General features: G+C 39.8%; 1 protein-coding gene across 7 annotated transcripts in view; it reads left to right on the top strand.

Annotated features, from left to right (window-relative positions):
• Positions 1-16,822, top strand: part of ZFP1 (ZFP1 zinc finger protein) — a 66,555-nt gene that overhangs the window by 23,162 nt on the left and 26,571 nt on the right. For 2 of the 7 annotated variants that reach the window (XR_012328284.1, XM_033843926.2), the window contains exons 1-2: positions 5,212-5,760; positions 12,166-12,224. Coding sequence is in view for 6 of the 7 variants with exons in the window: in XM_033843926.2 (XP_033699817.2) it covers positions 12,210-12,224 (15 nt within the window). In the remaining variant the exon portion in view is untranslated. Of the gene's footprint in view, positions 1-5,211; positions 5,761-12,165; positions 12,225-16,822 lie in introns of those variants that run through there. The other 5 variants (XM_073796805.1, XM_073796804.1, XM_019941019.3 and 2 more) reach the window with 4 other exon arrangements.

Genomic DNA, 16,822 nt, shown 5'->3' with positions numbered 1-16,822 from the left:
ATTTGCACTGACGGTGCAAAAGCAGTTGGTGGGGGAGCTTGCTGGTGCCACAGCAGGATTCCAGACAGTGGCACCAAGCGGCACTGGAAGTCACTACCTATTTTTTTTCTTTTGGCAGCGCTGCGGCCTGCAAGATCTTAGCTCCCCAACCAGGGATGGAACCCATGTCCCCCTGCAGTGGAAGCATGGAGTGCTAACCACTGGACCATCAGGGAATTCCCTGGCAGTCACTGCTTTCTGCGCTCTCACGCAATTGCAGGAAAGAAGTGCCAGTTTCACTTAAGAATGACCTTAATGGAGCAGTAAAAACGATTAATTGTATTGTCTCAACCTTTGAGCGCATGTCTTTTTAATATTCTGTCTGATGAAACGGGAAGTACATACAAGGTACTTCTGCTGCACACACAGAAGCAAGACGTTGTCTCCAGGAAAACCACTTGTGCGGTTGAGTCGTGAGCTGAACTAGCTGCTTTTCTCATGAAACATTTTTACTTGAATGGCTGACAGTCAAACAAAGGCTGGGTGTTTGGCAGACATTTTCTCAAAAATGAATGAAGTGAGCTGTCATTTCCAGGAAAACAAGTGACTATATTTCTTGCCCAATGATAAAAGGAGCTTTCAAGTAAAAATTTGAATTTTGGCAAAAACCTGATTCTGCTTCCCAATACTTATTAAAGCTTTTCTGATGAGACCAGTGGTGATATTATTATGGTCATTTGATACTATTTGTAATAAAATGTATCAACATTTCAAAGATCTTTATGACTCAGTAAGCCAGTGTTTTTCAAAGACCAGGGCATGATGTTACAAAATCATGCCTGGATAAATGATCCATTCAAAGTACAAGAAAGACCAATGGATTTTAATATAACAGAGTATACAAGTTCTTTGATAAAATCATATGATCTAGGGTCTATGACCCATGGGAATGTCATCTGAGCACGTAAACAAAAATAAAATTTTTTGTCAATATCTATGAGCTAACCACACTGTTATTTATGAGGTTTGGGATATTTGCTCCACTTTAAACAGTCACTATTATAACAGTTAAAATCTCTTTACATCCAATAACAGTGCCATACAAGCATGTACTTACTGTTGGTGCCAGTGCTTGTTGGAACGGAAGTGGATATTACAACATGCTCGGAAGATCAAACAACCACTAGGACATGCTGGGTAGTTGATTGAGAAGAGAGTGAAACCTCAGTGGAAGTTCAAAAAAATTTAAAGCAACATTTAAATTAAAATATGCAATATGTTTTTTTAAAAAACATCCTCTATACTTTTCCTTTATTCCTAAGAGGAAATTAATAGAAAATAATGTGGTTTTGAACTTTGCACGGTCTTCAGAAACAGTCCATGCACACAGTACTCTATGCTGTTATGCATAAGGCAGTAGGGAGTTTATTTTGTGTCAGTTTATTGGGGGAAGAGTGTATATTTCTTCTTTTTGTACATTTCAGTATTTAGTCTTTATGCATAATTTTTACAAAAATAGGATCACACTCTACATACTCTTGTGTGATCTACATTTTTTCATTTCTCAACTCATTAGACACCTCCCCCATGGAGTTAGTATACATTATCATTTTCAATGTCTCCCCAAATTCCATTTACATATCAACTTAATTACATCTATTGAAAGAGTTTTAGACTGTTTCCAGTGTTTTGCAGATATAAGCTGTAATGTGAGAACATTCATGTATATACATCATGTACAAGATTAAAATCTATGATAATTTAAAATTTTTAACTTTTGATACAATGAGGACTTCAGAAAGATTTTATGTACTATCGTCCCACCAGAATTGTATAAAAAATTTTTCCAAGTTGTTCCAGTCCTGGGTCTCATTACCCTTTTAAACACTGGCCAAACTTATAGGTCAAAATGATATTACATATGTTATCATATAGCTTTTCTTTGATTTTGAGTAGAGAGAAAACATTTTTGATAAATTCTGTGTATTTCATCTTTAATTGGTTCTTCATATACTGAGCTTATTTTTCTTAATGGGGTTAAATTAACATATAAGAGGAGTTCATAAATTAAGACTACCCTTTTTCTTCATTCACGTACCGTGTATATTTGCCCAGCTTATTTGTCTTTCACTTCGTTTACAGCATTTTTTTCAAAATTTGTCTCTATAGTTGAATTTGTCAGTTACTTCCTTGATGATTTCTGCCTTTGGTGTCATAGCTTCTCACCCAAAGAATATAAAAAACATTCCCTTATCATTTCTTTACAACTACTTTGATACTTTCACTTTAAAATTTAAATCGTGAATCCGGCTTATACTTAATTGTCCTAATATGCAGTCTTAGGAGTTTAACATTTTTTTCCTCCAAATTGTTAATTAGTTGCCCAAGAACAATCATGGAAAATTCCAATCTTTCACAAGTGCTGTGAAAAAATTAGTATATACACTTGAGTCTTTTTTTTTTTTCTGGAGCCAGTACTAAAAAGTTTTCATGTTTTAGCTTTGTAATACATTTTTATATCTAATAGTTATTAGTCTCTCTTTTAAAAAAATATCCTGAGTATTCTGTTTTTCTTTCTGATGAAGTATGGAATTATTCCATCAAACAAAAAATAATCAAAAGGGTACAAACAATAAATAACAGAAATACCTTGCTGAGACTTTGAGTTTTATTAATTTACAGAGTTATGCAACAGTCACTTCAACCCAGCTTATTATTTTTTTAAATTCTGGTAAAATATATATAATATGAAATTTACCATTTTAAAGTATACAATTCAGTGGTGTTAAGCACATTCACAGTGTTGTTTATCCATCACCATCATCTCTTTTCAGAACTTTTTCATCATCCCAAATAGAAACTCCCTACCCATTAAACAGTAACTCCCATGCCTTCCCCCACTCTTGTCCCCAGCAATCTCTACTTTCTGTCTATGAATTTGCCTATTCTAGATACTTTATGTAAGCAGAATCATACAATATTTGTCCTTTTGTATGTGGCTTATTTCATTTGTATTTTCAAGGTTCATCCATGTGGTAGCATGTACCAGAACTTCATTCTTTTTTTGACTGAATAATATTCCATTATATGTGTATACCACATTTTATTTATCCATTCTTCTGTTGATGGGCACTAAGGTTGTTTCCATCTTTTTGCTGTAGTGAATAGTGCTGCTATGAACATTGATGTACAAGTAATATATCTCAGCAGAACCCTATGATAGGGTCTTCCCAGGAGAGAACTGCCCCCACCAATGTCCTCTGCCTGCCTCTTGTTTGTAGAAAACTTTAGCCTTGTAGGCCTTCCCCAAGTTCCAAAGAGCAAATTTAATCAGAGAAGTGAGAAAATACAAAAACAAAGAGAAACAGTCAAGCAAGGCAAAATAATAATTGTTCGGCCACTAAACAAACTCAAGGACCTTTAGTTCCTTCGCAAGGGCTATAGATAACATTTTGAACCATATCCTTGAGCTATTTCGCAAATCCTGAAACCTCTGCCAGGTGGAAGAAGTTAACTACATGTTGACCACAAGCACATAGACCCCAAACTGGTTGAAACCAGAAGGTTGATGATGTTGACTCCTGATTACCTCGCCACCAATCAATCATAAGGATGTCCATGAGCTGATTACTCCACACCCCACAATCCTCTCCCTCACCCTGTCTTTAAAAATCTTTCCCTAAAAGCCATTGGGGAATTCCAGTGTTTTAAGCATTATTCGCCTCTACTCCTTGCTTGGCCTTGCAGTAAACCCTGCACTTTCCTTCACCACAGCCTGGTATCAATAGACTGGCTTCACTGTTTGCATACAGACCCAAGTTTGGTTCAGTAACAGTAGTTTTTTGAGACTATATGTTGTTTTAATTAAAAACTAGTTGCTACCACTACACACCTATTAGAATGGCCAAAATCCACAACACTGACAACACCAAATGCTGACAGGGGTGTGGAGCAACAGGAACTCTCATTCATTGCTGGTGGGAATGCAAAATGGTACAGCCATTTTGGAAGACAGTCTGGCAGTTTCTACAAAACTAAATATATTCTCATCATAAAATCTGACAGTTGTGTTCCTTGATATTTATACAAATGAGAAACTTACTTTATTTCCACACAAAACACTGCACAGGGATGCTTATAGCAGCTTTATTCATAATTGTCAAAACTTGGAAGCAACGAAGATGTCCTTCAATTGCTGAATGGATAAATAAGTGGTGGTACATGCATACAATGGAATATTATTCAGTGCTAAAAAGAAATGAGCCATCAAGCCATGAAAAGACATGGAGGAACTTTAAGTGCATATTACTAAGTGAAAGAAACCAATCTGAAAAGGCTACATACTGAATGATTCCAACTATGTTACATTCTGGAAAAGGCGAAAGTGTAATAGGGAAGAAATTTCGTATTCTATTACCAGTTAATCACTAAAGGGATGTTGCCTATAAGCTTAAATTATACATAATAGACCATCTCTGGGAACCTCTGCCTCCCAGGTAATGTGTATTAAGCTAAAATACCTTTCTTCAGCTCACAGGAAACATCTTGACCAGGCCCACCTGTGAATGACTGCAGGAAGAAGAAATTAACATATCCCCTCCAGAGGCTGAGGGGAACCAGGAAGTGTTTGACCCTACTCCCTCCCTTTTTTTAGTGTAAAAGAAGTTTGAGTTCTAACTCAGGCAAGATGGTTCTTTGGGACACACATTCATCTTCTTCTCGGTCTGCTGGCTTTCTGGGTTAAGTCGCTATTTCTTGCCCCAAGAACGTCTCTTGATTTATTGACCTGCGGTGCAGCTTGGACTTGGTAACAATCCTAGGAGTACAGTAAAAAGGTCAGTGACTTTCAGGGACTCAGGGAGAAGGAGGGAAGGATGAATAGACGGAGCACAGGGAATTTTGTGGGCAGTGAAACAATTCTGTATGATACTATGGTGGTGGATACATGTCATCATATATTTGCCAAAGAGGTATATATTTGCCAAAACCCATAGAATGTTCAACACCCAGAGTGAACCCTAGTGTAAACTATGGACTTCGGGTGATTTGTCAGTGTACGTTCGATCGTAGCAAATGTACCACTGTGGTACTGGAGGTTGATAGTGGAGGAGGCCATGCATGTGGGGGTGCAGGTGGTATAGTGGAACTCTATGTTCCTCATAGACGAACATCTGCATCTCCTCATATTTTACTGTAAACCTAAAACTTAAAAAAAAAAAAATTTGCAGCACATGGTATCTTTATGGCCGATTTTATTATTTAAAAATATCAGAAAGGTGTGAACTTAATGTTATAGTTATCTTTGAAAAGTGAGATTATGGGTAATATTTATTTTATACATATTTTCTAATTTAAATGCTGTTACCATAGATTACCTGTGTAATCTTTAAAAGCCAGGATTTGTATTTTGGGGTAGGTAGTGGTTATAACTCATAAACCGCTCTGGTGGAAGTGAAGTCCAGGCCAAGGGATTATCTTGGTCAGCGCTCATCCGACCGGCTAAACAAGGTGAAGACTTTCCTGAGAGTCCCTACGGTGAGGCCCTGCAGGCTTATGGGAAATGTAGTCCCGAAGTTCGATGGACCACCCCTCGGAGGACCCTGGGACGGCAAGCAGCCCCTGCATCTGCGCATGTGCAATGCTGCGAGCGCGCCGGTGGCCGCCCTTCCCCCACCTCCCGCCGCGAGTGGGTGACAGGGCTCCGGTCTCCACGCGTTTTAGCCGTCCCGCGCCGTGACCCGGCCTGGCACTGAGCCACGAGCGGAGGCTGTGCCCCTCCAGGTATGAGGGGGCCTGCCAGGCAGCTCCGCGGGGTCTGGGGGCCGAGGGGAAGGAGATGAGGGATGGGCTCGTGCCCGCGTGGGGTGGAAGCCCAAACTTCGGAGACTCGCAGGCGGCGGCGACCCTCGGGGTGGTGTCTGGGGCGGCCCGGCCCTCTCCTCGGCGCGGGACCGGCTGGGCCCGCCTGGCCGGACGTGCGGGGGCGGGAACGGCCGAAGGGGAGGGCGGTGGCGAGGGCCAGCCTTCCTCCCTTTGTCAGGCAAAGCGCCTCCGACCCGCCGCGAAGGTCTTCGGCCGCGCGGCAGCAGGTCCTGAAACCCGGCGGGCGGGCGCAGGGCGAGGCTGGGGGCGGGGCCGGGCGCACCTGGCAGCGCCCGGATGCCGCGTGCGGCTGCCCAGGGCCTCGCGGGGTTGGGGGGAGGCTTGAAGGGTTTCCCAAGTTTCCTGATGCGCAAATCGCTGAATGAGTAAGACCTGTGACCTCTTTGCAAGAGCCTTTTCAGCTGAAGTGTTCACCCAATCCTCACACCTACCCTGTGTCTTCGCTTAGTTCCTCAGTTTCAACAGAAGGAAAAGTGAAGGCTCTGGTGAAGTGATTTACCCAAGGTCACACAGCCAGCTGGTATTTTGTCATATGAATGGGAAATATTTTTTCATTTGCCTTTTAATTTTGCTCATTGGTGGTTTTTGCCATGGAGGCGTTTTGAATTTCTTTATGGTTGAATTTACTGCTCTTCCTTTTTATGACACCCAAAAGCCTTCACTACTTTGAGATTATACAAGTTTTACTAATGATTCCCACTGGTACTTTAGAATAAGTTATATTTTAAAGAAATTTGTTGGGACTTTTATTTTTAAGATGTTGGAGGTAGGAGTTTATTAATTAATTTATTTTTGCTGTGTTGCGTCTTCGTTTCTGTGCAAGGGCTTTCTCTAGTTGTGGCAAGCGGGGGCCACTCTTTATCGCGGTGCACGGGCCTCTCACCTTCGCGGCCTCTCTTGTTGCGGAGCACAGGCTCCAGACGCGCAGGCTCAGTAGTTGTGGCTCACGGGCCCAGTTCCTCCGTGGCATGTGGGATCCTCCCAGACCGGGGTTCAAACCCGTGTTCCCTGCATTAGCAGGCAGATTCTCAACCACTGCACCACCAGGGAAGCCCTGTTGGTACTTTTTTTTTTTTTTTTTTGAGGTACGCGGGCCTCTCACTGTTGTGGCCTCTCCCGTTGCGGAGCACAGGCTCCGGACGCGCAGGCTCAGCGGCCATGGCTCACGGGCCCAGCTGCTCCGCGGCATGTGGGATCTTCCCGGACCGGGGCACGAACCCGTGTCCCCTGCATCGGCAGGCGGACTGTCAACCACTGCGCCACCAGGGAAGCCCTGTTGGTACTTTTATTATGATCCAGTTAATGATTACATTTAATTAGGGAGAATGGACACCTTTATGATGTTGGATCTTACTGTAGGCCTTCCCATTTGTTCCTCTTTCATTTTTCCTTCTTGCCAGCATTTATAAGTTTTTTCGTAAAATATTCGCATTTTTATTAACTTTATTCTTATGTAGTAATTTATTGCTATTGAAGATGGAATTTTTTTTCCATTATTTCATCTTTTTTCTCTTGAGTTTGTTGATATTTCCCACTTTTCTTATTTTGTGTATTTGGGATTGCTCCTTTTTCTCCTTAATTAACATAGCTAATGTTTATCAATCTTTTTGTGAAAGAATAACTTTTTAATGTCTGTAGCATCTGTAGTAACGTCTCAATTATTCTGACATTGGTTTTTTTTTTTTTTTTTTGGCTGCATTGGGTCTTCGTTGCTGCGTGCGGGTTTTCTCCAGTTGACGCGAGCAGGGGCTACTCTGACGTGCACAGGCCTCTCATTGCAGTGGCCCCCCTTGTTGCGGAGACTGGCTCCAGGCGTGCGGGCCTCAGCAGCTGTGGCACATGGGCTCAGCAGTCGTGGCTCGTGGGCTCTAGAGCGCAGGCTCAGCGATTGTGGCACACAGGCCCAGTTGCTCTGCAGCATGTGGGATCTTCCTGGACCAGGGCTTGAACCCGTGTGTCCCCTGCATTGACAGGAGGATTCCTAACCACTGCGCCATCAGGGAAGTCCCTTGACATTGGTTTTAATGCTATAAACGTCCTCTAAATACTGTCCTCTAAATACTGCTTTAGCTGCATTCCTCAAATTCTGGTATGTTTTGTTTTCATTTCCATTCAATTCTGTGTTTGCTTGTTTTTTAAAAACTTCCCTTGTGACTTCCTTTTTTACCCATTGGTTATTTAGAAATTTGTTATTTAATTTCCAAACATTAGGGGATTTTCTACATCTCTTTCTATTATTGATTTCTAGTTTAATTCTGTTTTGGTCAAAGAATATACTTTGTTATGTATTTCAGTTCTTTAAAACTTGAGATTTGTTTCATGGCTAAGGATATGATCTACCTTGGGGATTTTTTAAAAATATTTATTTATTTATTTGGCTGTGCCGGGTCTTCGTTGCTGCATGCAGGATCTTTTTAGTTGCGGCATGTGGGCTCTTTCTTGTGCCATGCAGGGTCTAGTTCCCTGACCAGGAATTGAATCTGGGCTCCCTGCATTGGGAGTGTGGAGTCTTAACCACTGGACCACCAGGGAAGTCCCTGGGAATGTTTTTTATGTACTTTAATGACTATTGTGCTGTGTTGGTGGTAGAGTTTTCTGTCAATACTAAATGGGTCAGGGTGGTTGATAGTGTGGTTGAGTTCTTCTGTATCCTTACTGTTTTTTTATCTACCTCTCTTGTCACCTACTGAGAAAAGAATATTGAAGTCTCAAGTTATAATTGTGATTTATCTATTTATTCTTTCACTTTTATCAACTTTTGCTTCTTGTATTTTGAAGTTCTTTTGTGCATATACATTTAGGATTGTTATATGTTCTGGTGATTTGATACATTTATCATGTGTCATTTAGCACAGTGACATGTAATATCACACTTTAGCCCTGGTAATATTTCTTATTAAGTCTACTTAGCTTGATATTAATCAGTCCAGCTTTCTTTTGATTAGTGTGTGCAAGGAATATCATTTTTTATTTTTTATTTCCTATTATTTTGGCTGTGCCTTGCAGCATGCAGGATCTTGGTTCCCCAACCAGGGATCAAACCTGTGCCCCCTGCATTGGAAGCGTGGAGTCTTAACCCCTGGACTGCCAGGGAAGTCCCAAGGAATATCATTTTTTATCCTTTTATTTTTGATCTAGCTATTATTGAAAATTCAATTAACAATCAAGAAGGAAGAGAATTTTATTTGAGCCAGCCTGAGGATTGTAACCCAGGAGACAGACTCTAAGAAGCTCTGAGTACTGTCCTGCCTGTTAGAAGTTGAAGGCACAGTCATATACATTTTTTGAGACAAAGGATCATACATCAAAATGACCTACTGACATAAAGTTCACCAATATACAGTAGTCCAGGTAAGCACTTACAAAGCGAGCAGCAAGTCATCATGACCCCCTTACAGAGTTGAGAAAGAATGTTAACCTTTTAAGAAGTTACGTTGCTAGCATCAGAAGAAAGAAAAAAGATCTTTATGGTTGAGTAGGCATTCCCATCTTTGAGAAGGTCTGGTTAATGTGTAATGCGGCTGGATGTTGCACACTAAACAGAGAGGGAGGAGGCCCAAAGGACAGAATTTTACATTTAAATTTCTTGTTCTGTCTTAAAATTTTGTTTCGTCACTATGTTTTTATATTTAAAACACATTGCTTTTACTTTATTTATTTTTAGCTGTGTTGGGTCTTCATTGCTGTGTGCGGGCTTTCTCTAGTTGCAGCAAGAAGGGGCTACTCTTCATTGCAGTGTGTGGGCTTCTCATTGCGGTGGCTTCTCTTGCTTCAGGGCATGGGCTCTAGGCATGCGGGCTTCAGTAGTTGTGGCATGTGGGCTCAATAGTTGTGGTGTGCGGACTCTAGAGCACAGGCTCAGTAGTTGTGGCACATGGGCTTAGTTGCTCCGGGCCATGTGGGATCTTCCCGGACCGGGGATCGAACCCGTGTCCCCTGCATAGGCAGCCAGATTCTTAACTGCTGTGCCACCAGGGAAGTCCCAAACACATTGCTTTTTAGACAGCACGTAGTTTGGTCTTTTTTATCCAGTTTGGCAACCTTTGTCATTTAATTGGTGTGTTTGTACAATGAATTATTGACATGGTTGGGTTAAAATCTACCATCTTACTAGTTTTCTTCTACTTGGCCCATCTGGTCTTTGTTCCTATTTTCCTCTTTTTCTGACTGCTTTTGGATTTAGTGGTAGTTTTTCATGAATCCATATTTTTCTCCACTATTTGGTTATTGTTTATACCTCTTTAAATTTTTTTGTGGTTGCCCTAAGGTTTAAATAAACTTCTTGAGTGAATCACAGTGAACCTTTAAATATAGTCTGTTGTTTGTGTGTAATGTAAGATCCTTAAAACAATATACTGCCATCAACAATTTCATCATCTCATCTATGTGCTATTATCGTTATATATTTTACATATGCTGTAAGTTCACAAAACTTGTCTACTCTTTTTGCTTTAGACAGTCAAGTATCTTTTAGATTGATTAAAAGTAAGAAAAAATGTCTTTTATATTTCTCTTCATTTTAACCATTCCCAGAGATCTTTATTTCTTTGTGTAGATCCACATTTCTGTCTGTTATCATATTCCTTCTACCTGAAGAACTTCTTTAAATATTTCTTGTAGTACAGGTCTACTGGGAATGAATTTTCTGTTTTTGTTTGTTTGAAAAGGTTTTTATTTTCACTTTTATTTTTTGAAAGATGTATTTGCTGGGTATAGAATACTGGATTGGTAGTTTTTTCTTTTTTTTTTTCTTTTTCTTTTTTAAAGCACTTTAAAGATGTCACTACATTGTCTTCCAGCTTGTATAGTTTCTGATGAGAAATTCTCTGTGATTCTTTAATTCAGTTCCAGATCACTGCAGTAAAGCAAGTCACATGAATATTTTGGTTTCTCAGGGCATATAAAGGTCATGTTTACCTTTACTGCAGTCTATTAAGTGTGCAATATCATTATGTCTAAAAAACAATGTGCATACCTTAATTTAAAAGTACTTTATTACTAAAAAATGCTGACCATCATCTGACAATGCAAAGTTACCACAAACCTTCAATTTGTTTAAAAAAAAAAAAAAAGGCAATCTGTGATGAGCAATAAAATGAGGTGTGTCTGTATGTAACGTGTCAGGTTTTTTTTCTGGCTGCTTTTAAGAATTTCTCTCTAACTTTGGTTTCCATTGGTTTGAATATGGTATGTCCAGGTGTGTCCATTTTATTTTGTTTTTTGATATTTATCCTTTTTGGATAAATTATCTGAGTTTCTTGGATCTGTGGTTTGATATCATTCAGTATTTTTGGAAAATCCTTGGTCATTATGTCGTCAATACTTCTTCTGTCCCATTTTCTCTTCTTTTGGGATTCCAATACATTTTTTTAAAGATTATTTATTTATTTATTTTATTTATTTTTGGCTATGTCAGGTCTTAGTTGCAGCACGCGGGATCTTTCGTTGCAGCACGCGGGCACTTCGTTGCAGCACATGGGCTTCTCTCTAGCTGTGGCATGCAGGTTTTTCTCTCTCTAGTTGTGGTGCGTGTGCTGTGTTGTTTGCGGCACGCGGGCTCTCTAGTTGAGGCTCGTGAGCTCAGTAGTTGTGGTGCAAGGGCTTAATTGCCCCGCAGCATGTGGGATCTTAGCTCCCCAACCAGGAATCGAACCTGCGTTCCTGCATTGGGAGAAAGATTCTTTACTACTGGACCACCAGGAAAGTCCCTGGGATCCCAATACATTTTTGTTAGGCCATTTGATATTGTACTACAGCCCTTGGATTCTCTGTCCTTTTTTTCCCCCTTTGCTTTCTCTTTGTGTCTCAGTTTGGGTAATTTCTTTTGACCTCTATCTTCAGATGTACTGAAAATTTCCTCAACTCTGTTGTAATACCTATTGAAGGTATTCTTTCGACTCTGTTACTGTGCTTTTCTTAGCATTTCCATTTTTTTCTTGAAGTTTCCATCTCAAAATTCTCTGTTCATTCATTTTGTAAATCTTTTCCTTTAAAGCTTTAATATATGAATCATAGTTTTAAATTCCCTGTCCAATAATTTAATCAATCATGGTTTCTTTTGACTGTTTTGTCAGTTGATAGTGGGTTGTCTTTGTCTTACCTTTTCAGATATTTCATAATGTTTGATTGAAAGTGAGTGCTGCCAGCATGATCCTTTTTGCCCCTTCTGAACAGGCAAAAGGACTAGCTCAGGAGGTGGTATTTTCTCAGGTGATGTGTAAGGATTTCCAAACAAGTCATTCTAGAAGTTCTGAGGCAGGTCAGATCTTTAATAACAATACCTTTCTTTTTCCTCTATTTCAGTTCTGCCTTCATAGTTCTCTGCCTTTACCCAAAAGCTGTAGAAAATGAACAAATCCCAGGTGAGTTGTTTGTTTATTCCCAATTTTATTTTTCTGTGCATTTGAGGAAGTTTATAAGGACCTAGAAAATGAAATAGAAAGGTATAAATGAGTAAAACTCAGGAAAACATAGTAAGAATAATCAATACCAGCAGCCAAAAAGTAAATCAAGTTAATTAAGTGTCTTGCATTGATTATGAATACCATTTCCTTGGTTCTCTAGTATTAGGTCTGAATAAATTTTATGGACCTTCATATAGATGGTGTTTTGAACAGCATCCCCAGAAAAAAAAATTAAACAGCTTATTATTTTGTCTCTGGTTATTTCATATAGCATTCTTCAGGGTACTATAGTGTGTATCTTATTTTTCTGGTCAGATTAGCATGATGCTAGAGAACTCACTAAATATCCGGATGTGTATTTAAATTCTCCCCCTAATTTCCATGAGTTCCATTGTCATTACTTTCTTGAATGGCATTGCAGAATGTATTTGTACATATTTACACAAGTATAAGTACAGGTTATTATAAGATAGCATATTAATCATACTGTTCTGTTTATATGTGTTTTGTTTTACTTTTAATGAACAGACTTAATTTTTTACAGCAGTTTTGGGCTTACGGAAAATTTAAGTGAAAAGTACAGAGTTCCCATATACTCCTTTTCTCCCTCTTTACAGTTTCCCCTGTTACTGACATCTTGCATTAATGTGGTATACCTGTTACAGTTGATGAGCCAATATTGATACTTTAAGTAAAGTCCATAGTTTACATTAGGATTTGCTTTTGGTGTCATGCATTCTGTGCATTTTGACAAATACATAATGACGTGTATCCACCATTATCATATCTTACAGAATAGTTTCACTGCCCACAAAATCCCCTGTGCTCCATCTACTCCCCCACTTTCCTTGAGCACCTGGATACCACTGATTTTTTTTTTTTTTTTACTGTCCCCCTAGTTTTGCCTTTTCTAGAACATCATACAGTTGGAATCAGTCAGTATGTAGCCTTTTCAGATTGGTTTCTTTCACTTAGTAATACGCATTTAAAGTTCCTCCATGTGTTTTCATGGCTTGATAGCTCATTTCTTTTTATCACTGAATAATATTCCATTGTCTGGATGTACTACCATTTATTTACCCATTCAGCAATTGAAGGACATCTTGGTTGTTGCCAAGTTTTGACAATTATGAATTAAGCTGCTATAAACTTCTCTGTGCAGTGTTTTGTGTGGATATAAGTTAATCATTTGGGTAAATGCTAAGGAACACAATTGCCAGTGTGTACAGCAAGAATATGTGTAGTTTTGTGAGAAACTGCCAGACTGTCTTCCAGAGTAGCGGTAACATTTGCATTCCCACCAGCAGTGAGTGAGAGTTCCTGTTGCTCCACATCCTCGTCAGCATTTGGTGTTGTCGGTGTTGTGAGCTTTGGCCACTTTTTTTTTTTTTTTTAAAGGGCTTCAAATGCTTGGCTTTTTATTTACTTATTTATTTTTGGCTGTGTTGGGTCTTCGTTTCTGTGCGAGGGCTTTCTCTAGTTGTGGCAAGCGGGGGCCACTCTTCATTGCGGTGCGTGGGCCTCTCACTATTACGGCCTCTCTTGTTGCGGAGCACAGGCTCCAGACGCACAGGCTCAGTAGTTGTGGGCCTAGTTGCCTAGTTGCTCTGCGGCATGTGGGATCTTCCCAGATCAGGGCTCAAACCCCTGTCCCCTGCATTAGCAGGCAGATTCTCAACCACTGCGCCACCAGGGAAGCCCCACTTTTTTTAAAAAAATGATTTTATATTCATTTATTTATTATTTATTTATTTAGGCTGCGCCGGGTCTTAGTTGCAGCATGCGTGCAGGATCTAGTTCCCCAACTGGGGATCAAACCTGGGCCCCCTGCATTGTGAGCATGGAGTCTTACCCACTGGACTACCAGGGAAGTCCTGAACTTTGGCCACTTTAATAGGCATTTAACAGTGTTTTATTGTTGTTGTAATTTATAATTCTCTGATGATATGACGTGATGTTGAGTATCTTTACGTGTGTTCATTTGCCACCTGTATATCTTCTTTAGTGAGGTGTCTGTTAAGGTCTTTGGCCCTTTTTAAAAATTTGTTTTATTGAAGTATAGTTGATTTACAATACTGTGTTAATTTCTGCTGTACAGCAAAGTTATTCAGTTATATATACATTGTTTTTTTAAAATATTCTTTTCCATTAAGGTTTAACATAGGATATTGAATATAGTTTCCTGTGCTATACAGTAGGATCTTGTTGTTTATATAATAGCTTACATCTGCTAACCCCAACCTCCCACTCCATCTCTCCCCCAACCCGTGATTCTGTTTCTGTTTCACAGAAAGGTTCATTTGTGTCATATCTTAGATTCCACATATAAGTGATATCATATGATACTTGTCTTTCTCTGAGTTATTTCATTTAGTATGATAATCTCTAGGTCCATCCATGTTGCTGCAAATGGCATTCTTCATTCTTTTTTATGGCTGAATAGTATTCCATTGTATATATGTACCATATCTTTATCCATTCCTCTGTCAGTGGACAGTTAGGTTGCTTCCATGTCTTGGCTATTGTGAATAGTGCTGCTATGAACATAGGGGTGCATGTATCTTTTTGAATTATAGTTTTGTCTGGTGATATATGCCCAGGAGTGGGATTGCTGGATCATATGGTAATTCTATTTTTAGTTTTCTGAGGGACCTCCATACTGTTTTCCATACTGGCTACACTTTGGCCCATTTTTAAATCAGGTTGTTTGTTTTCATATTGTTGAGTTTTGAGAGTTCTTTATATATTTCGGATATCAATCCTTTATCAGGTATGTGTGTTGCAAAGATGTCTTTGTCTTTTCATTCTCTTGATTATGTGTGTTTTTATCACTCAATAACATATTTTTGAAGTCTTTCCATATCAGAGCATAGAGTTTCCTCATTTTTTTCTGATTTTTTTTATTGTGTAATGTAATATGTGTACAGATGAGTGTATAAAGCATTATAATACTCTTTATACATGTTATAACATGTATAAAAATATGTGTACATTAAAGAATAAATGGGCACTCACATTAAGAAATAGAACATTATCTGTTCTTTTTTAAAAATATTTATTTATTGGGGCTTCCCTGGTGGCGCAGTGGTTGAGAGTCTGCCTGCCGATGCAGGGGACACGGGTTCGTGCCCCGGTCCGGGAGGATCCCACATGCCGCGGAGCGGCTGGGCCCGTGAGCCATGGCCGCTGGGCCTGTGCGTCCAGAGCCTGTGCTCCGCAACGGGAGAGGCCACAACAGTGAGAGGCCCGCGTACAGCAAAAAAAAAAAAAAAAAAAAAAAAATTTATTTATTTGGTTGTGCTGGGTCTTACTTGCGAGCTGCATAGTTGTAGCAGGTGGGCTCCTTAGTTGTGGCTTGCCAACTCCTTAGTTGCGGCCTGCAAACTCTTAGTTGTGGCATGCATGTGGGATTTAGTTCCCTGACCAGGGATCGAACCCGGGCCCCCTGCATATTGGGAGCATGGAATCTTAACCACTGCGCCACCAGGGAAGTCCCTATCTGTTCTTTATGATACATTCTCTGATTGAATCCTGCTAGTAGGTAGCCACTATCTTGACATTTTTGTTATTTATTCCCTTGCTTTCCTCAAAGATTTTACCATGTATGTATATATCCCTAATCAATACAAAATTCAGTCTTGAAAAACTATAACTGCGATTTATATTGCATAATTTTTTGTCTGGTGGAGTTTTTTTTTCTTTTTCTAGATGTATACAGTCTAAAAGATGTCCTTTTATGTACCCATGTTTCCTTTAGCAAGACTTAAGATTTTTATCATTGTTTTTTCAAGATATATTAGCCAGCGTTAGCTATAGAGTGGTGAAACCACTCATGCATTGTTTGTGGTAGTAAAAAATGGTACAGACTTACTGGGGAGCAATGTGGCAAAACTTACCAAGCAAGCAGAAATCTAATTGTGTGTAGAAATTCTGCTACTATTGAATAAAGGCTCCTGGGAGATGAGCTGAATAGAGTCTCTGAGTCATAGTCTGGCTTCAGTTTTTCTGAGAGTTTACAAAAATCTCATTTGGAGAAGTCATTGGCAAGGTCATGAAAAACATAGGAAAACATAGGGCTCACATGGTTGGACCATCTGGCAGGGTCAGAGTGTGAATCAGGTATTGAATGTCTGACAAGAATATAATTAGAGTGAGTGGGCTGCTCAGTGTTCTCTGCTTCTTAGCTCACTAGTCAACTGCCAACTCTCAGGAATAGATCAAAGCAGAGTACTTCTGTGAGATGAAATGAGTGTCCTCATGTGATCCAAGTCAGCCTGGTGTGGAGGGGAGAGATAGATGTCATCAGGACTTGTTCAAGACAAGCCAAACCAAAGTTAAACCAACCCCAACAGATAAGAAGCTGGGCCAGGATCACCAGGGTATTCTGCCCTCAGGTTAACAAGGTGATACGATGTCACTAGGCATCTTATGATGGCCCTCAAAATACCTGCTTTTGAATCACACTATTCCAATCTGTATGACAAACAATTTAGTATTAATGGAGAATCACTACCATTCTGCAATGTCCTTCAAACTCCTCCTAGGGATTTCCTTCA

Source organism: Tursiops truncatus, chromosome 19, assembly GCF_011762595.2.
Source record: "Tursiops truncatus isolate mTurTru1 chromosome 19, mTurTru1.mat.Y, whole genome shotgun sequence".
Taxonomy (NCBI): Eukaryota; Metazoa; Chordata; class Mammalia; order Artiodactyla; family Delphinidae; genus Tursiops; species Tursiops truncatus.
Note: the sequence above shows the minus strand (reverse complement) of the source record. Positions and strands in the feature narration are given on the sequence as shown.